The sequence below is a fragment of the Podarcis tiliguerta genome (assembly GCF_965153285.1).
Source record: "Podarcis tiliguerta genome assembly, chromosome: 1".
NCBI classification, from domain to species: domain Eukaryota; kingdom Metazoa; phylum Chordata; class Lepidosauria; order Squamata; family Lacertidae; genus Podarcis; species Podarcis tiliguerta.
Window position 1 is genome coordinate 20,229,830 of NC_139534.1, and position 21,650 is coordinate 20,251,479.

Genomic DNA, 21,650 nt, shown 5'->3' on the forward strand with positions numbered 1-21,650 from the left:
GGCAGGTGGAGGGATGGAAACAGACAGCAGAGTTAAATATCCACAATAAATAGTTCTAGAAATTCATTGGGTGCACCATCTATTTATCTTCACAACAAATGGATAGGAGGTTGAAACTGCTTGCTGTGCACACATTAGGAAAAGTAGCGTAAGCACTACAGCTGCTGCTGCTAACCCCCATCTTGGGAGATAATCAGGGAAAAGCTGATCCATCTTCTCCACTTTTAGAAATTTCTCCTGGTTCCTTTGATAGGTTCATTTCACATATTCTGAATGAGAAATTAAACTAATACAGAACCTGGGCATATTAACATTTATCTGAACCTGGCTCAAGGTTTACTTCTGTTTGTCTTTGAAGTTGTCCTGAGTATATTCAATGTTGTTGTGAGGTGGTTAAGATTTCTTTTTGGAATTCCCCTGTTTGAAGTCTTGGAATTAGAAGGCGTGCTGGCTACAAACCTGAAGCTAGTTATTTGTTTGTTTGTTTGTTTGTTTGTTTGTGTAATGGTTCTAGGGGTTGCTCGTGCGTAAGCAGGTACCTATCTCCCCGGCTGGGTGCAAACACCTGGCTGGGTTGCCAAAGTGAACTTTTTTCTGTCCGGACAGCCACTCACCCGTGGGTGACTCAATCGCTGGCAGAATCCGTGAGCGGGTGTTTCTTAAACTTTTTCCAGCAAAGAAGTTCTTTGACGCCTAGTCTCTGCCTACCCGCTCTGCGCGGAAGCCTTCTGCGCAGGGAGGGCGTGGCAACGGAGGACCCCTACTCTCCCCGCTGGTCCCAGGCAAGGAGTCATGAGACCGCCTCGCCGCTTCCCCCATCTGCCCCCCTTCTCCACTGGTGCTACGCTGATTCTCTTCCCCAGAAGATGGGCTACTCCTCCCGATCCCTGGACGCTCTCTGGAATCCCTCTGGCTTTTGCTCTCCCCCTCCAGTACTGATGGCAGTTCCCTGACAGTTTGTTTTAAAGATAACCAGAATATCTGGAGGAGTCACACTTTCATATTTTCTGTATTAAAAGGAGGGCTAAAGTTGAGTTACAATCAAAACCTTCCACTGGAATTGATGTAAAAAAAAAAATTGTGCTCAGAAGGTGAGGAGAGACCAGAACTGGATTTTAAGGTTATGTTTTAATCACCTATAGAAGAAGTTGGTAAGACGCTCTTCATTGATGCAGGTTGGATTAAGAACCAGAAAGTGGAGTGATAACGTACTCAGCTGAATTATTAGTCTCCGTGTTATGCTTTAGCATAGTGCAAAGAAGGACTTTCAGTAGCAGAGGAGAAAATTACAACTGTAGCTAGCGTTAGATTCCATCATTTTATGAAATGCAATTATCTTTATTGATACGGAGGTTGCGGGGGAAAAGTTAAAATGAAGTTCAAGGTGATTGTTGGTATCAGTCCCCGAGACCTACTGAAAGGGATGGAAAGCGGGTGTGAGACACGCCTGGAGGCAGTTTGAAATTGTGTATTGATTTGCATGGGCTTTAGAAAGTGCGACATGAGAGGACTCCAAATACTCATCAGCGATCAAAAGGCAGCTTTCTATTTCAGACCGCTGTTAGATGTGCGCAGTGATGACTACATTCACAAGCAGCTGAAAAATCTCACCAGATGGGAAAGCAAGTTCATTGTGGGCAAAATGACAACGCATGAAGGAGCTTTTCCTGCAAATGGAAAAGCGAACTTTCTGCCATTTGCACCATCCACTGATAATGCTCTGTTGGTTTCAATGGGAGAGTTAAACATCTGTCACTCCTTGCTTGTTTGTTATATACTGCCCAATAACAAATAATCTCTCAGCAATTTACAAGTAAAAAAAAAAAAATCAACATGCATAATAAACACAAACTCCAACAACAAAATAAAACCAGGGTAAAATCAGCAGCAGAACATGGTATCTATACAATGGCTCTACAAAGCTCTGGAATGTTTTCAAATGGAAATACCTAGTGTAAAAAAGACAATAAAGACATTTCCAGGCAAACCTATCCAAGGAAGGGCTTTCCACAACCAGAGAGCCACCACAGAGAAGGTCCTCTCTCTCATAGCCACCTGCCACCCCTCATTTGGTAGAAGCACCCAGAGAACAGCCACGGAAGACAATATTGAGGTCCAGAGAGGTATACTGTATCTCCTTCAAGCAATCTTGCCCCAGGCCAGTTTTGGCCATGCGAGCACTTTGAAGTAGGCCTGGAAATGGACTAGAAGCCACTGCAGACACCAAAATACTGGTCTAATACTTTGGTATAGTCTCGCAATGCAATGCATTGCAATGATCCAAACTAGAGAATGCCAGAACATGGATAACGGTAGCAAGGCTATTTTTGTCCGAAGTGGCTGCCTACTAATTTATCTGCCTAACCTGATGAGAAATGTTCCAAGCCACAGAGGCTACCTATGCCTCTAGGAAGAGCTGGATCAAATATAGGGCTGCCATACTTCCACATTTTCCCAAACATTACCAGGATTTCAAAGACAGAATTGACACCCGGGGAAATTTCCGAAAGGCGGCACTTTGTCCTGGATCTTAGGCAAGTCAATTGAAAAATCATGTGTTGTTGTTGTTGTTTTGGTGTTTTTGTAAAAAGAAGCTCAACAACTTTGGGGGGGTGTCCTGGTTTTTACTTTTAGAAATATGGCAACTGTAAAAGGAGTCCGTACCCTATATGAACCTGGAAGTGCAATGCCTACAAAACAGATTGAACACTACTCAGTTGTGCATTGGAACTCACTCTCCCTCACCTGGGTTGAATCTCAGCTTATTGGTACTGATTCATAATACCCATTGTCTCACCTACATTTGTTCAGAAGGAGTGAGAAAACTGGGTGTCATCCACATATTGGTGACAACCCAGATCACTTGACTTATAAAGGTAGAGGGTAAATGACCCCCTGGATGGTTAAGTCCATTCAAAGGTGACTATGGGGTGTGGCGCTCATCTCACTTCAGGCTGAGTGAGACGATGTTTGTCCACAGACAGCTTTCCGGGTCATGTGGCCAGCATGACTAAACCGCTACTGGCGCATGGAGGGCCGTGACAGAAATGCCGTTTACCTTCCTGCTGCAGCGGTACCTATTTATCTACTTGCATTGGCATGCTTTCGAATGGCTAGGTTGGCAGGAACTGGGACAGAGCAATGGGAGCTCACCTTGTCATGTGGATTCGAACCACCAGCTTTCCAATCGGCAAGCCCAAGAGGCTCAGTGGTTTAGACCACAGCACCACCCGCGTCCCTTGTTAGCTATATGCGGTACAATATAGCTTTCAACTGGAAGTTGCTGGAACTCAGTTCTGGCACCTCTGCGGTGTGCGCCATTGCCATTTTAAGAGAATAAGGGAGGGATTCATGGTGAGTTCTGGCACCTCTTTTTCTAGAAAAATTATGCTGTTTATATTGACAGTGTAAGTTGTTTGTGACTGCACTGGTGTGTAGTGTTCAGGGGTATGAAAACTTCCATGGTTTTTGGTTCAAAGAACTCAAGGTTCTCAAACACTCACCAACAGAAATTGCTTGAATCTGAAGTTTTACAGCAGCTGGCGTAAGCTGAAAATTTTTACTAGCCCAGTTAAAAAAAAACATGGATAGCTTTTTATTTTCCTGATTTTATTAAATCAAAGCAAGTGTTGAAATGGGGATCTGAATGGATCATTTTATTTTTGCACCTGTTGATCATTGCCGTCATCATCATAACTGCCAGGGAACTGCCATCGGCTCAGAGGCGAGAAATAGAAGGGAGCCTCTGAAAATCTTGCGAAGCAGTTCCTCTTCTGGAGAGGAGGAATGCCCCACCTCCAGTGGGGAAGAGGTGCAAGGACCAGAGGATGCTGGTGGGAGCCTTAACGCCGCTTCTGGGCAAGCCGGTCAGGAGGGAAACATGCCCTTGCCATCGCCCATCCTGCACAGTAGTATGAGGTGCAGGGAGGGGTGGAGACAGTTGGGGGTAACAAAACTCTTTTGTTGGGGGAGGTCCAAAAGAAGACCACTCCCAGATTCTGCTAGCAACTGATCCAGACATGAGCTTTGGGGCTCTTCACTGTAACCCCTGACCATTAGGTCCAGTCGTGGCTGACTCTGGGGTTGCGGCGCTCCTCTCACTTTATTGGCCGAGGGAGCCGGCCTACAGCTTCCAGGTCATGTGGCCAGCATTTCTAAGCCGCTTCTGGCGAACCAGAGCAGCGCACGGAAATGCCATTTACCTTCCCGCCGGAGCAGTACCTATTTATCTACTTGCACTTTGACGTGCTTTCGAACTGCTAGGTTGGCAGGAGCAGGGACCGAACAACGGGAGCTCACCCCGTCGCGGGGATTCGAACCACCGAACTTCTGATCGGCAAGTCCTAGGCTCAGTGGCTACACTGTAAGTAGTTTGCACCAAAATAAAGCCTGTTAAAACACAGGTTGGAGTCCTGCCTGGTTACTCTCAATCAACCGCAACAGCCACCTGACAATAACAGAGGCTTTTTGGGAAGTCACTGTAGTGTGTGGTTTGAAGATCAGGAGATACTCAAATATTCATTACAGATACTCAAGCTGTAATCCAAAATGCACTGAAGCCAATGGAAGAACTCCCACTGCCTTCAGCAGACCTTGCTATAGACTCCCAAATTAATGACTCAAGCTGTGTAGCTGTCTTTTTCTGAGCCCCAGCTGGCTGATGAATGTACACGCAGCCTATGAATGTACCATCCCTGGAAAATTTCACATCTTGGATGTTGTACAGGTGAAGATTGCTTGACTTATTTTGATCAGAACCCACAAACTATGTAGGATAGCATACCTAGCACATCAGCTACCTAAGGTAGTTTATGGATTGCCATCTTCTCATCAATTTAAAAAGGTAAAGGTAAAGGTACCCCTGCCCGTACGGGCCAGTCTTGACAGACTCTAGGGTTGTGCGCCCATCTCACTCAAAGAGGCCAAGGGCCAGCGCTGTCCGAAGACACTTCCGGGTCACGTGGCCAGCGTGACATCGCTGCTCTGGCGAGCCAGAGCCGCACACGGAAACGCCGTTTACCTTCCCGCTAGTAAGCGGTCCCTATTTATCTACTTGCACCTAGGGGTGCTTTCGAACTGCTAGGTTGGCAGGTGCTGGGACCGAACAGCGGGAGCGCACCCCGCCGCGGGGATTCGAACCGCCGACCTTTCGATCGGCAAGCCCTAGGCACTGAGGCTTTAACCCACAGCGCCACCCGCGTCCATCAATTTATTATATACAAATTCCAAACTTTTTGTTTCTCACGCTGATGCTACTTAAAGTCTGTGCGATGTACTTGACACAAAATACCTGAAGGGAAGAAGGAAATGCATCTAATAGTAAACTAAGTTTAGTAAGACTTTGTACAAGGAATTCCCTGAAGAAAGGAAGTTGGATCCTCACCACCAGACCCTTGGCTCGTGTTTCCTTGGAATACGTTTTGAGAATCTCAGCCAAAGAAATCCATTTAAAAGTCCTTCAGTGCATTAGTTAAACAAATTATTGCTTTTAGAATGCAACTGTTGACAAGACCCCAGAAACATTCTCAACTCATTATGAAGACCGTGGGTATTCCAGAGACTTGGTCACGTCCAAGCGGAACAGAAACAACACACTCTGTGAAGGATACTTTTGAAAAGTGTTGAGACATTTTAGCTGGTACAGAATGCTGCAGTTGACCGGAACCTATGTTTGGAATCACTTGTCCTTGTTGGCCAGTGGTCACATGAAATAGGGTCTTCTTGGTGGTAGCACCTTGTCAGCAGAGCTCACTAGCCCAGGCAGTTCACTTAGTTCCCTCCCTGCTGATTTTCAGGTGCTAAAACAAAACTATACTCTTTTTCTCTCTCTCTCCTGTTCGTTTCATGTAACCCACGGTTGCTATGCTCTTTTATCTACTATCATTTTACTTTGCTCTTTATTTATATGCTGTTTTTTATTGTTTCATTGTATCAGTTATAATTGTGGTCTGTGCTGGAGGTCCTATGTATAGAGGGGGAGAAAGCAGGGTATAAATATGTTGATTAATTGATTAATGATAAGATATTAAAACAGGCACGCCATGGGAATTACTCTGTATATGCGCAGCATTTTCCAAAACATGGAAAAGTGCTAATTATTTATCTCTCTTCTCCCTTTGTTTTCCTTATGAGTGCAAAAAATTGGTCAGCGGTCCCTGTTGCCTGCACATATATGTGAAACAAGATATACTAATAGGTACATGTAATATACAGACACTCTTTATTGATTGATTGATTGATCGATCGATCAATCGATCAATCAATCAATCAATCAATCGATCAATTGCCAACTTGCTTGCTTGTATCTATCTCACCTTTGTTCCAAGGAGCTGTCTCCATATTATCCTCACAACAACCCTGTGATGTAGGAAAGGCCAATTGTTGGTGGCTGACCCAAGGGATCTACTCAGCTTAATGACTGAGTGAGGATGTGAATCCTGGTCTCCCAGTCTGATACCTGAACCACTATGCCACCTTGGTACCACATTCATTTTGAAACATATGAAGTCAGCCTCAGTGTAGCAGGAAAAGGGGTTTGGTTGGTTTTTTTTACAGGGGGACAAGCCGGGCAAAGTTACTCATGCCCCAAATGTACGGTTGTGAAACGTGGTCCACTTATAAATGCCATCTCCAACTCCTTGAAAGATTCCATCAACGGTGTCTCAGAAAAAACATCACTTGGGAAGACAGGCAAACTAGTTCCAGTGTACTGAAAGAAGCAAAGATCAGCAGCATCAAAGCAATGATTCTTCAACATCAATTTCTTTGGACTGGTCATGTTGTTTGGATGCCTGATTATCATCTTCCAAAGCAACCATGCACAGTCATACCTCAGGATAAATACGCTTCAGGTTGAGCGCTTTCGGGTTGTGCTCCGCGGCGACCCGGAAGTAACGGAGTGTGTTACTTCCGGGTTTTGCCGCTCGCACATGCGCAGACAGTCAAAATGACGTCACGCGCATGTGTGGAAGCGGCGAAACGGGACCCACACACACGCAGACAAGCTGTTGCGTCTTACATTCTGTTCGGGATGCGAACGGGGCTCTGGAACTGATCCCGTTTGCATTCCGAGGTACCACTGTACTCTATTTCAAACTTAAAAATGGAAAGCGTAATGTTGGTAATCAACAAAAGAGGTTTAAAGACTCTCTCAAGGCAAATCTAAAAGAATGTAGTATAAACACCAACAACTGGGAAACACTGGCCTGTGAGCGCTCCAACTGGAGAACAGCCTTTACCAAAGGTGTCATGGACTTTGAAGACACTCGAACTCAGGACAAAAGGGAGAAACAAGCTAAGAAGAAGGCATGTTTGGCAAACCCTCACCTTGATCAACTCCTGCCCGGAAACCTATGTCCCCACTGTGGAAGGCCTCCACAGTCACTTATGGACTCGCTGTTAAGACTGTGTTCATGGAAGACAATCTTACTTGGCTATGAGTGGTCGCCAAAGAAGGAGGAGGAGACATGGGATGCCATGTTAGTTAGCTGTTGGGCACAAATTGCTGCAGCTTGTGCTATTGCAACTGATGCGATTGGGCTACAAGAAAATTTGCAGTTATCTATCTGGTCTTAACCACTGCAGTAGAAGAATTTTATTGTGGCAGTTAGCTATAATTCTCTTTGGGTTTATTTCCTTTATTGTGGAGGAGTGAAGAGTTTTGCCTGGAACTTTAATGAAGGAACAACTTCCTGTTTGATGCGAATAGTAATTTTGCTTTAGACTTTTCTTTGTCCTGAAATAGAAGAATAGAACATGCTTTGAAATTTTAGAGGGGCAGAAATACATTAATTGGAACATGCAGTGATTCTTGCTTCCCATTAAATGGATAAAGCCATGGACTGCTCTCTTGTTATCTGTAATTGGTAATTAGAAAATCATCCTTTTTAATTACTCTTGACAGGTATTGATTGTGTGGTATGGTATAATTAGTTGTCCTTGGGGAGTATATGCAGAATAAATCCACACAAATAATTGGTTTTGGTGTTTCTTAAAGCTCAAGTTCAATATTTCTAATTATCTTTGTGAGAAGCCTTCTGATGTTTACTGTTTCCACAGCCTCTCTCTGCGTTCTGGCTACATGTTTTTCCAAATAGGAATAAGGCACTCTTTGAACTAAAACACTTTGCCGCCTCACCAGCAATATAGTTATAATCGCTAAGGCTAAGTTGTATAATCACAAAATGCTACGGCCACTGTAATTTTTAAAAGTTTGGAAAACGAATTAAAGGATATTTGTGGGGGCAGGGGGTGTTCAAGGAACTTTATCTAATTTATTAAATTGACTTTTATAAATTATTTATATATAGAAGTCATAGAATCATAAGGTAAAGGTAAAGGTACCCCTGCCCGTACGGGCCAGTCTTGACAGACTCTAGGGTTGTGCGCCCATCTCACTCAAAGAGGCCAAGGGCCAGCGCTGTCCGAAGACACTTCTGGGTCATGTGGCCAGCGTGGCATCGCTGCTCTGGCGAGCCAGAGCCGCACACAGAAACGCCGTTTACCTTCCCGCTAGTAAGCGGTCCCTATTTATCTACTTGCACCCAGGGGTGCTTTCGAACTGCTAGGTTGGCAGGCGCTGGGACCGAACAGTGGGAGCGCACTCCGCCACGGGGATTCGAACTGCCAACCTTTCGATCGGCAAGCCCTAGGCACTGAGGCTTTAACCCACAGCACCACCCACGTTCCATAGAATCATAGAGTAGTATATATAAAAAAAATTGCTAAACAGAGAAGTCCATAATGCACTGTGCTGGACAGAGGTTGGATAGGGTGCAGGTAATCCACTGTCAATCCCTTCCTGGACCCATCAGCTTCTGTCAGTGATGGACCTCTGACCCATTGCACCCTCTGAAATGGCTGGTGGGCAGAAACTTCTGCCTGCAGCATCCTTGGTAGTGATAGCCCGCACAAATCCTCCAAAATAGGGTTCAGAGCTGAGTCGGCAGAGGATCCACTGAATTTCTTTCTTTCTTTTTTTAAAACGTTTATTAATTTTCCAATAAGAACATCCAATTAACATATCAGATCAAATCCAATAAAAATAAAAAAACTAAAATAAAAAGTCCAATTGTCTTCCAAATTGCAATCTTTATTTTTTTGACTTCCCACGGTCTGAATTCCAAAGCATTTTCCACATCATCATAGTCCTGCCTCTTGTTGTCGGTGTTTTCATAATTCCATATCACGATTTTAGGATCCACTGAATTTCTGAGTGTCATGTGATGGTAAATTTTAAGGTTCTTTGCTATGCTACCATAGGATGTGGAGTATTGAAGAGGCTCCCCACCCCCTCACCTTCTGCAGAGGCCCTTGTGAGCAGCAGGGATGATATGGGTGCGTTGTTCCTTTAAGCCCCAGGGATTAAGTTTTATTTTTATTTTTCTCATTATGTTTATATTGCACCTTTCCTTAAAGGAGCTCAAGTTGGCAAACATGCAGTCCCCCCCACCCCCACTTCTTTTTATCCTCACAACAATCCTTATACACCCAAAACCATGTCAGATGCTTAGATGAGTCCCAGATAACTATACATTGGTACCTCGGGTTAAGTACTTAATTCGTTCTGGAGGTCCGTTCTTAACCTGAAACTGTTCTTAACCTGAAGCACCACTTTAGCTAATGGGGCCTCCTGCTGCCGCCGTGCCACCGCTGCACGATTTCTGTTCTCATCCTGAAGCAAAATTCTTAACCTGAGGTAATATTTCTGGGTTAGCGGAGTCTGTAACCTGAAGCGTATGTAACCTGAGGGACCACTGTAGTCAATGAAGTTGTCTCATAAAAGAATTTGGTCATTTCATTTCATGCACCTCTTTGATGCAGCAACAGGGGAAACTGCCAAGAGCCAATGCAGAGCAGAGTGTGAACACAATTGTTTGCTTTGTTGTGCAAAGAGTGGCAGATCTATCCCAGCGGCCTCTTGTGTTTTTAAAGCTGAAATTGCTCCCCAGATTCTTTTTGGAGTACCTGCTTGGTTTCCATATTTTAAATCTCCCTCTAGGACGACTTCAGTCCTACTTTCTTCGATTTATATTTGGTATGCCTAGACGCACTGCTGCTCTTCGTTTGAAAGCTATTCTGCCTGGTTTGGATATAGTCAATTCACTCTCTCAGCTTCATAGCTTTCTCCCAGCTCTTCTGTATTCCAGGTCACGACAGACTCTTGTCAGCCTGCCTGGATGAAGGAATGGCTGCCAAAAATGAAAAGGTTTCTTCGGTGTGGCTGTCTCCGTCTTACTGTTTATGTGTAAACTGTGAGCAAGACAAACACAGATTAATTGATATTTATTCATCTGTTTATTAAATTTCTGTACCATCCTTCATCCAAGGATCATGGGGCAGTTTACAATATAAAAACACAAAAATGCACAGCATAGTGATAAACAAAAACAAACACCCCCTACCCTATAATTTAAAGGGCCATAGATTGTTTAAGTCATGGGAGAACATAGAAGAGTTGTATTTTGTAACCCAGGGGCCTTGTCCCCTCCCCTGGGCACTACATTTGCCAGTTTCCATTTCTAAGACTGGGGCCTCTGTTTAAACCGACTATTTGTTCCTTACTGTAGGAAAGCTCCCCCCCCCCCCCCGGACTGCTTTAAAGCCTGAGTCTCAAAACTTGTAGAGGGCAGATGAAACAAAACTCCAGTAAATAGCAGGTGCTGCCTTTGTAATAACAAAGATGTGGAGTTCGTGTTGCACGTTCTTTTCAAATGTGGCTTTTATCAGGGGGGAAGAGAAACTCTGATATACCCCATGACACAGTTCTTTCCAGGACAATCTTTAGATCATGGGTAGGCAAACTAAGGCCTGGGGGCCAGATCTGGCCCAATCGCCTTCTAAATCTGGCCTGCGGACAGTCCGGGAATCAGCGTGTTTTTACATGAGTGGAATGTGTGCTTTTATTGAAAATGCATCTCTGGGTTATTTGTGGGGCCTGCCTGGTGTTTTTACATGAGTGGAATGTGTGCTTTTATTGAAAATGCATCTCTGGGTTATTTGTGGGGCCTGCCTGGTGTTTTTACATGAGTGGAATGTGTGCTTTTATTGAAAATGCATCTCTGGGTTATTTGTGGGGCATAGGAATTCATTTTTTTCCCTTCAGAATATAGTCCGGCTCCCCACAAAGCCTGAGGGACAGTGGACCGGCCCCCTGCTGAAAAAGTTTGCTGACCCTTGCTTTAGAGTCTCTGTGGATCATTTTATTGGAGGGCACCAATTCCTTCAATACCCATGCTATTTTAAAGGCTTCTCAACTCATCCAAATGATTGTCTACTTTGAGTTTCAGGGAGAAAGCAAGGCTTGAAGGGGAAAATATCTGCTACCCCAAATCCACACCTAAGAAAATCTTAACCTTTGCAATGCCTGCTGTCCACCCTTCTCATCTCATTTAGGGCTTCCATTTACCCCGCTATATGAGCCCAGCCAATCAGAGACCACATAGTGATTTCTGTGACACTATGCAGCCAATCAGATGTGACTCCATAGCACCACGAGATGTCTCATTTCAACATTCAAAACCGCAACATGTTTTTACCATCTTGAAAGGCTTTTGCTGGAATAAATCCCAGAGTTTCTTTCTTTTTTTTTCAAATTTTCAAAAATAAAACATATTTTTTTATACACACATATACACACAGACATATACACTTAATTTCACAAAACCATAGTCATATCAAAACCTTTATGGGGTTCCTCCCCCCCTTAGTTTCCAAAGTTTTTCCCCTTTTAACTGCCTCTAATTACTTTATCTAAATTTGTTACACTCCATTTTTATCCTTTGTTAATTTACATTACAAGCGTTATGTGAATCCTGCTAATGTTTTTAAGCTCTTACAGAGTTTAATGTTTTTGAGCTCTTACAGAGTTTCAGCGTCCCAGTATTCACGCTTGTTTTGTTATCCAGGATTCTCCTCCAATTTCTTGAATGTTTTAAACAACAGACTATTGTTAACTGAAAGTGCAGTCCTGTACATGTCTACCCGGAAGTAGACATATACACTGAATTCAGTGGGATTTATTAAGTGGGCATAGGATTGTAGGCTGAGTCCCATAAAGGTTGTAAAAGCAATTAGTATCTTTTCAGAAAGCATAAACATTTTTATATTTATTCCTGTGAAACGGGTATTGGCATTTAATTTATTTATTTTCTGCAAATGTCTATTCACGTACCCAGGTTTACATACGAAATTGCACCTGTTTTTGTCCTCATGGAACAAATCACGCTTCGAAAAATGAGAGAGATTATCGGATGGTCAAATAAAGATGGAGATGGAATATTCTCACCGGGTAAGTTCCATTTTTGACATGTTGCCCTAAATGCCAAGTTGTCGGTTAAGGCTGGAAAAATACAACTAGCTGCTGAGCATGTATGCTTTTAACTGTATGCTGGACCTAATGGTCAGGGGTCCATTTACCTTTATTACTGTTATGTACTGAAGTTCTCACCCTGGGCCAGCAGGGGGATACTGTAAATAGTTCAGGTCCACATATGCAAATAAGGGATTGAAAGTGACGTTCAGTGATTGGATAGTTACAGAAAATGGTTACTGTTGTGTTGTACTGGAGCTCTATATAAGCAGGCTGGCTGAACCCTTCAGTTCAGTTCTGTTCTGGCCTGTGAATAAACAAGAGCTGTTTGAGGAATTGCTGTGTCGTCTTATATGTTCACCCACAACTTAACAATTACTTTGTTTAAAAACAGCATTAAAAGCATCAGTTACTATCTGCTAGGCCATTTTAAGAAGATCAATTAAAAACAACAATTGGTCCTACCATTGGGCAGAGTGAGGCGGCAGGCTAACTTAGGGGGTCGAGGACAAACCACAAACAACTCTGTTGCATCACACCTCTAAATTCCGCCATGCCTGTATGAATGTACACAGCACATTTCACCAGCTATGCTTTTCTGCCTCCATTCGCAATGCCAAACTTTTCCCGCCCTCCCTCTTATCTCTTTTCTAACATTCTGTTATCATGTTCTCTTGTTACAGGTGGTGCTATATCCAATATGTATAGCATCATGGCTGCCCGCTACAAATATTTCCCAGAAGTCAAAACCAAAGGCATGGCTGCAGTGCCTAAACTGGTCCTCTTTACCTCAGAACATGTGAGCTCAACAAGCTTAATTAACTGTTGTTACTGCAATTGTTGGGGGGGGGGGGGCTAAGGAAGATGTCATTCCATCACCGTCAGCCCAATTCTGAAGGGGCACGACTGCCTGATTTCAACACCACCCATTGCATATTTTGGGGTGGCCCTAAAACTGTCACAGAAAATGACCTCCAACTACTTGAGAGCCAGTGTGGTGTAGTGGTTAAGAGCGGTAGTCTTGTAATCTGGGGAACTGGGTTCGCGTCTCCGCTCCTCCACATGCAGCTGCTGGGTGACCTTGGGCCAGTCACACTTCTTTGAAGTCTCTCAGCCCCACTCACCTCACAGAGTGTTTGTTGTGGGGGAGGAAGGGAAAGGAGAATGTTAGCCGCTTTGAGACTACTTAAAGGGAGTGAAAGGCGGGATATCAAATCCAAACTCTTCTTCTTCTTCTTCTTCTTCTTCTTCTTCTTCTACTACTACTACTACTTAGATGGAGGTTCTGTTGAACAGGAGGATGGTTGTTCCTCTGAGGATGTTGTTTCCTAGAGTTGGTTCTAGCCACCGTCTCTGTCACTAAGCTCACTTTGGAGGCAGTATGCGGTATCCAGTATGCAGAAGTGGGTTTTACATTCCCCACCCACCTGCAAATGTTTCCTTGTGACAAAACCGCTTGCCGTACTCCGACAGAGATTTTCCTCAAACCGGACTGTAGCGCAGTGCTGGGGACAAGGAGGCTGTAAGGAAGACAAAATATGTATTATTTACTTGGCAGCATTTGATGTGGTTGCTTGTGATACCTCGCATTATCCACAAAGCTCAGTCACCCCAAATATCTCTTAGAGCACGGGTAGGCAAACTAAGGCCCGGGGGCCGGATGTGGCCCAATCGCCTACTCAATTCAGCCCGCGGACAGTCCGGGTATCAGTGTGTTTTTACATGAGTAGAATGTGTCCTTTTATTTAAAATGCATCTCTGGGTTATTTGTGGGGCACAGGAATTCATGCATTTTTTTCCTTCAGAATATAGTCCGGCCCTCCACAATGTCTGAGGGACAGTGGACCAGCCCCTTGCTGAAAAAGTTTGCTGATCCCTGTTTAGAGCTTACCATGTCCTCAACTAATTAACACTTCCCCTGCCCCCTTTTGAAGCATTCATAGTAATGTTACATAACGAATAAAGTGCCTGTGCGTGTGTACAATGTGCCTGTCCGCACAGAATCAAGGAACAGAATCTCCCACCCCACAGATCTGATTCCTGGTATCGACATTAGTACCTTGGTTTACGAACTTAATCCGTTCCGGAAGTCTGTTCTTAAACCGAAACTGTTCTTAAACCAAGGGGTGCTCTCCCTAATGAGGCCTCCCGCCACCGGTGCCCTTCCACCGTTCAGCTTCCGTTCTTAGACCAAGGTAAAGTTCACAACTTCCGGTTTTGCGGAGTTTGTAAACCGAATAATTCGTAAACATGGCTGTTCTTAAACCGAGGCACCACTGTATCTCTCTTTTTAATCTTTAGGCACTGCTCCTACCTTTCTGCATAGCAAGCTTCGGGACCTAGTTGTAATAATATTTTGGGTTGCTTTTTCTCTTCCTTTTTTTATTTTCGTTTTTGGAACATTTAGAGCTTATAGCTTGCTGTGGTGCTCCTAAACCATGCCTGACCCTTATTTCAGCACTTATTCCAGAGCATTCCCACTGACTTTTACCTCTGCATTCAAACTGTTTCCTATAAATCAGGGGTCGGCAAAGTTTTTGGGGCTTGGGCCGGTTCAGGGTCCTGCAGACGCCGCAGTGGGCCGGAGTGTCTGCGCGCGCATGCACACCTGCGCAAATATTGTTTCCAGCGCTCCTTCCAACATGGAGGAGGCTTGCACAGCTTCCCATTGGCTGCAGGAGCTTACTGCAGCCAATGAGAAGCCAGCCAGCGTCGCGGAAGGCGGTCCCCGCTCTGCTCTGCTCTGCTCTGCTCTGCTCTGCTTTAGTGCTGCACACGGGAGCCAACCGAGCAGGCGGCGAGGGTCCATGGGCTGGTTAAACAACCCCCATGGTCTGCTTGTGGCCCATGGGCCTTAGGTTGCCGACTCCTGCTATAAATGGTTGGTTTGTGCCTGGAAGCAGCTGCCACAAAAAAGTGTATAAGAAGAAGAGTTTGGATTTGATATCCCGCTTTATCACTCCCCGAAGGAGTCTCAAAGCGGCTAACATTCTCCTTTCCCTTCCTCCCTCACAACAAACACTCTGTGAGGTGAGTGGGGCTTAGAGACTTCAGAGAAGTGTGACTAGCCCAAGGTCACCCAGCAGCTGCATGTGGAGGAGCGGGGAAGCAAACCCGGTTCCCCAGATTACGAGTCTACCGCTCTTAACCACTACACCACACTGGCTCTCAGCCTTTTGTGTGTGTGGCCCTTGCAATGAGCAGCTAGGGCATCTCCTGCTGGCAACCGTTGCTACTGCACAACTAATCTTGACTTCATTTTCTTTCCTTCCTTTCTAAAAGGGCTGACGTGTTTTTGTCACTGTTGTTTTTGCAGAGTCACTACTCAATAAAGAAAGCTGGAGCTGCACTTGGTTTTGGAACAGAAAATGTGATTTTAATAAAGTGCAACGAAAGGTATGCTCCCATAGCAAAATAGCTGTATTGAGTTTATTTGTTTGTTTTGTTTTGTGCAACAATATACTAATGTTGTTACTAATTAGATTAGTTGAATTAATTAAACTATGGTTAGTGTTCACTTCTATTTGGTCTTTATTCATTTGTTTTAAAATATTCTTTGTTTTTGTCTTTCACATTGGCTGCAGAGGCAAAATAATACCAGCTGATTTGGAAGCCAAAATTCTGGAAGCCAAACAAAAGGTAACCCTGATGTTTTTGTGTGTTTTTTTTGGAGGGGGGGGGACTGAATATATTTCCTATTTCGATGAACATAAGTAACATACATTTTGTCTTCTACATAAATGCATACCACACGGTGTAAGACAAGCTAAGGAAGAAATAATAAACTAATTTACAGTGCAATACTAACCCTTTGCTGCTGGAGCTTCACTGCCCCCCCCACGCCCCCAGCAAGGGGAGAAACTTATAATCCACTGGTGATTGCATCAAGTCCTCAAATGGACTTTTGGGGGAACCAATGAAAGAAAATGTGACAGTTAAAAAATATGCACGGCAGAAAAACTAATGAAAGAACTTGTAATCAGTTGCAATAACTGAAGTTAGCTTCAGTTTCCACATTTTTGTTTCCTCATGAACTTTATCCTCTGTCTTGCCTCCTAGGGATATGTTCCCCTTTATGTGAATGCAACTGCTGGCACAACAGTTTATGGGGCCTTTGACCCAATTCAGGAGATGGCAGACATTTGCGATAAATACAACCTTTGGCTCCATGTGGACGTGAGTAAGACGAGCTGCGATCCTATGCACACACACACTTGTCCGAAGAATAAAATCTCACTGAAAGCAGGGGGACTCACAAATCGTGTCCTCACCACGGAGGGCACATGTTGCAGTGAGACTGGCCTCACTGTTTGTGTGGGTAGGATCGTTTGGATAGCCACAACAACCCAATTGGGTCCCTCTGTTGCTGGGGCAATTCTGGCCAATGGGGTTGAGAGAATTTGCAGCCGGGGGACGTTGCGCCCACCCTCCCTATCTTTAGGGTCTTGCTATGACCTTGCTATGTGTGGGTTGTCTGCTTTGGGGGCAGGGGCCGGTAGAAATTTTCCCATTTGGCTGATTGGCTGGTGCCACTTGGGTTCCGCCTGCCACGTAGCAAATCGTCACAACTTTGTAAGGTTTGGCGGTTAGGCATTGGTTCAAGGTGTGGTGGAGGGGAGGTTGTCACACCTGCCTCTCCCATGTACAATAGGGTATTTCGTTAAAGGAATCCAGGGGCTCGCCATGCTTTTGTCCGATCCCCTTCCAGGGCTTAGGGCAACGCCAGAGCACCTGGGAGCATTTTGGGGTGAGGTTGTGTCTGTGGTAGGACCAATGCTCCCCCAGTATGTTTACCCTTACTGACTTCTGCTGGTGTCCACTTGTCAGTGCTGCCCTGCTGGAGATGTAGGTGCATGGTGTTTTCTGCTTGGCAGGGGGTTGGACTCGATGGCCCTTGTGGTCTCTTCCAACTCTATGATTCTATGATTCTATGTGCATCTAGTCAAACCAATGCCTAAGCAAACCACTCACATTCTGTAATCAATAAAGTTGTGGCCAAAATTATGTCCAATAACCTTAAACTAATATTGCTGTTGACTGTGTCTTTCTTTGAGAGGTCTTGGGGGTCTTCACACGCAACACTTCCGAATAAACACATTTAGGATTGCACTGCGAATATTGATTTTTTTACCATTTTTAAGTAGAAAAGAGGATCCTCCTAGCAACTCTGCTTGTTAGTGTTTGTATTGTAGTAACACACGGCCACTTCTCCTTGTTTGAAAGTGCAAAATTTAAGAAGAGCGCCTGTTTGTGAAATCATGAATGTTTTCATCAGAAATTTAGTGCCCAGAGTTTTGACAGCATTGATCCTTTTGCTAACTGTGGAGTGTCAGATACTTGAAGGGTTCCTCCTAAGCCTTTGAACTTTCTTCCATCACTTTCAGGCTGCCTGGGGCGGAGGATTGCTAATGTCCAGGAAGCATCGTCATAAGCTGAGTGGCATAGAAAGGTATTATTCTCGTTTGCATGTTTATTTAGTTAGCAACTTCTCCATGGTACATATGCCGTTTTGCAAATACCTAGGGAAGATAAACCCCTATCTTAAAAATATTATAGAATTTTTTTAAAAGAGCAATTGACAAGAATAAAAGGTCCAATGTGAGGAGGGAATATTCCACGTGTCCATGTAGAACAGAAGCAGTTTTATGCAAAATAGAATTTTCATGTCAGTGTAAGTTTCACATTTACATTACATACCAGAATGAAACAAGAGAGACTTCGTTGCCTATCTTGCCAAATGCAAGGTGGTTCTTTTAACATGAGAGTCAGAAGTAATACAAAACACAAGTGAGTGAGATGATTCAAGATTTTATTCAAAACAGCAAGCAATATATACATACCAAGCAAGCACTTCCATCTGCCACTTGGAAGCCCTCAAGAAGCAGCAAAGTGACTCCCCCAGGTAGCCTCAGTTTGTAGGGCCCTGCGGCCGATCAGTCTGTGCACGAGCTTCTCCAAAACTCTGCCCACAACCCATCCGATTCGCCTCATGAGAAGAAAAGACTCCCTAGAAAAAACCCTGATGTTGGGAAAGATTGAGGGCACAAGGAGAAGGGGATGGCAGAGATGGTTGGACAGTGTTCTCAAAGCTAATAACATGAGTTTGACCAAACTGGGGGAGGCACTGGAAGACAGGAGTGCCTGGTGTGCTCTGGTCCATGAGGTCACGAAGAGTCGGACGCAACTAAATGACTAAACAACAACAAGCCTGTGTGGCTTGCCCGACTGGCTACGTGCAGATCATTCATTACTGGCTATGTGCGGATTATTCATTAGCCACCCACTCCCAGTGCCTCACTTTCTCAAACCAATGTTCAACATCAAAGAAGGTACCTAGCACTATCACTTCCTCCCAACTGATTAGGACATTAAAGGCTGTTCTCATGCCATCAAATAACCTAACAAGAGATAAGAAGGGGAAGGAACAGAGGCAAATAGGGCAACCATGTTAGATCACTAACTCCTCGATATACAATTTATCTTCCAGATAGATTGCCCATACAATGTCTCATGAGTGAGATGCTTTGGGACAAAAATTAGCGAGACCTGCATCAGCTGTTAGCTTTGTGTCACTTCACAGTCACACTCTCTGTGAACTGCGCTCAGCTTGTGGCCTGCCTTCCAGTGGCGTAGCGTGGGGGGTGCAGGGGGGCCCGGCCGCACCGGGCGCAACATCTGGGGGGGGCGCTTGCACTCGCAGCTCTCTGCCCCTACCTGGCTCACTCACTCTCTCTCACTGCAGTGCTGGCTGTGCGAATCCGATCCAAGCCGCCGGGTCGCCACCCACTGTGGAGGGGAGGGTGCCAGGCGTGCGGTGCGGAGAGAGAGCGAGGGACTATCTGGGGGAGGGACAGTGCAGCGGGGGGGGGGCAAATTACTTGACTTGCCCCGGGTGCTGACAACCCACGCTACGCCACTGCTGCCTTCCACCCTGGTCAAGGCTGGAGCTGTCATCAGTAATTGGCAATAACTGGCCCCAGTGGTTCTGCTATTTATTATATTTTTGCATTAATCGACTGCATTGATCTCTGTGTGTTGGGAAGGGCACACACTCTCTAACTAGAGTTGCCACAGGCAACACTTGCCAATTTTGGAAAGACCAAGAAGAGGCTCGCAAACAATAATGGTGAATCACAGAATTGTACAATTGGAAGGGACCCCGAGTTTGGTCATCTAGTCCAAACTCTTGCAATGCAGGAATCTCAGCTAGATCATGCATGACTGATGGCCACCCAACCTCTGGTTAAAGACTTCCAAGGAAGGAAAGTCCATCACCTTTCGTGGGAGTCTTTTCCACTGTCGAACAGCTCTTACTGTCAGAAAGTTCTTCCTGATGTTTAGTAGGAATCTCCTTTCTTGTACCTTGAATTCATTGGTTCAGGTCCTACCCTCTGGAGCAGCAGAAAACAATCTTGCTCCATCCTCCATGTGACATCCCTTTAGATGCTAGAAGATGGCTGCCATAGTCTCCTCTTTACCAGGCTAAACATACCCAATTCCCTCAAGCGTTCCTCATAAGGCTTGGCTTCCAGACCCTTGATCATCTTGGTCACCGAAGCAGTCCCACTGTTGTACACTTTTAATGCCCTGGTCATTGCATGAGATTCATATCTTTAACAGGCTGGATCTACAGAACTGAAGGATCATAATGTCAGCTTTCACACAGACGCTGTTATATCTGAACAACATTCACTGCACCTTGTAGTTTATTTAGAGCAGGAATCGGCAGAGTCCACACTTGTGGGAACGACTTAATCTTACTATATCCCTGAGACCCACCAATTTGTGTGATGTGCTTGCATAGTAGCTTAGTGGGGGCGGACATAAACTCAAATCTAAAGAAGGACACCGAGTACAGTAGTGCCCCGCAAGACGAATGCCTCGCAAGACGGAAAACCCGCTAGACGAAAGGGTTTTCCGTTTTGGAGGTGCTTCGCAAAACGAATTTGCTATGGGCTTGCTTCGCAAGACGAAAATGTCTTGCGATTCCTGGGGGTTTTTTTCCGCTCCTCACCCCCTTTTTCTAAGGCACCAAGCTGCTAATAGCCTTTTAGCAGCTAATCCGCTAATCCCTTAAGCCTTTAATAGCCGCTAATAGCCGCTAAACCGCTAATAGCGCTAATCCGCTAATGGGCTTGCTTCGCAAGACGAAAAAACCGCTAGACGAAGAGACTCACGGAACGGATTCTTTTCGTCTTGCGAGGCACCACTGTATATCTGAACACATGCCCAAATCTCTCCCAAATTTTCTTCATTTCAACAGCCAGAAAAAGAGGTGAAGAGAGACATTGTTGGTGTTGTTAAACTACTGGAGGTCAGAAACCTTTGCTGATCTACTGCTAGTCTCTCAGGGGACCGGTCTACCAACCATTTCTGATCCACCTTTTGCCCATTCCTGGTTTTCTAGAGAGGAGATTTTGCATATCACTTGCTAGCACATCTTGGTGATAATGTGGGGATTACGTATCTCAGGAAATTTCAAACACCAGCCTATGGTGTATTTTAGAAGGGGGGGGGGGAAACAATTAGTGGGAAATAGAGCTGAATATCCTGTTTGCCTAAACTTATAGAAATTCTCACGCTGCTGTTTCTAGAAGGTGGCTCTTTCAGGAATGAAGTTACAGTATCAGCTAATCAGCATAGACCCGACAGTAATTAATTACCATTCATTACGCTATCAGCTTCTCAGTATTCTCTCTTTACCAGTAACATTAATCCTGAGAAGACAGCTTGCCTTAGTGCAATTCCAACCTCTGGCTGCAATGCTTGCCCCACAGAAGAAGACTATTGGCAATTTTTGTCATCTCGTATTCCTAGTATAGACCATTCTCACCTTATTAGGTGGTGCAGGGTCTTGACATCGGAGTGAGGGAAAATATGCCACAAACTGCATATTGCAGATAGAGATGAGATGTATTTGTAAGCCCAGGAGATATTTTGTCCCAATCATCTCAAAGAGTAAGTAAGTCCCACTGGGGCCCAGGCTCTGGGAAATGGCCCTCCTCTGGATCCAGCAAGGCTAAATCTCTTACTCCATTAATTCTAAGCACATTCTTTTCTTTTGTAGAGCCAACTCTGTCACATGGAATCCACACAAGATGATGGGGGTTTTATTACAATGTTCTGCCATTCTTCTTCGGGAAAAGGTTTGCTTGCATGTCGATTTCTTTTTAAATGGTACAGAGCAAACACGATTATGTTCTGTTTCTACCTTTACTGCTTCTCCCAAAGATTCCTGGGAGCTGAGGACTCTGTGAGAGATCTCCCAAAGAACTACAAATCCTTAGGATTTCCTGGAGGAAAAAGCATGATTACTAAACCAATTTAAGTCTGTGGTTGT

General features: G+C 44.7%; 1 protein-coding gene across 2 annotated transcripts in view; it reads left to right on the forward strand.

The window, feature by feature from the left end:
- Positions 1-21,650, forward strand: part of GAD1 (glutamate decarboxylase 1) — a 59,500-nt gene that overhangs the window by 31,511 nt on the left and 6,339 nt on the right. For both annotated transcript variants that reach the window (XM_083409098.1, XM_083409099.1), the window contains exons 7-13: positions 12,177-12,289; positions 12,994-13,109; positions 15,627-15,706; positions 15,895-15,949; positions 16,370-16,486; positions 17,695-17,759; positions 21,378-21,456. In XM_083409098.1, coding sequence (XP_083265224.1) covers positions 12,177-12,289; positions 12,994-13,109; positions 15,627-15,706; positions 15,895-15,949; positions 16,370-16,486; positions 17,695-17,759; positions 21,378-21,456 — 625 coding nt within the window. The remainder of the gene's footprint in view (positions 1-12,176; positions 12,290-12,993; positions 13,110-15,626; positions 15,707-15,894; positions 15,950-16,369; positions 16,487-17,694; positions 17,760-21,377; positions 21,457-21,650) is intronic.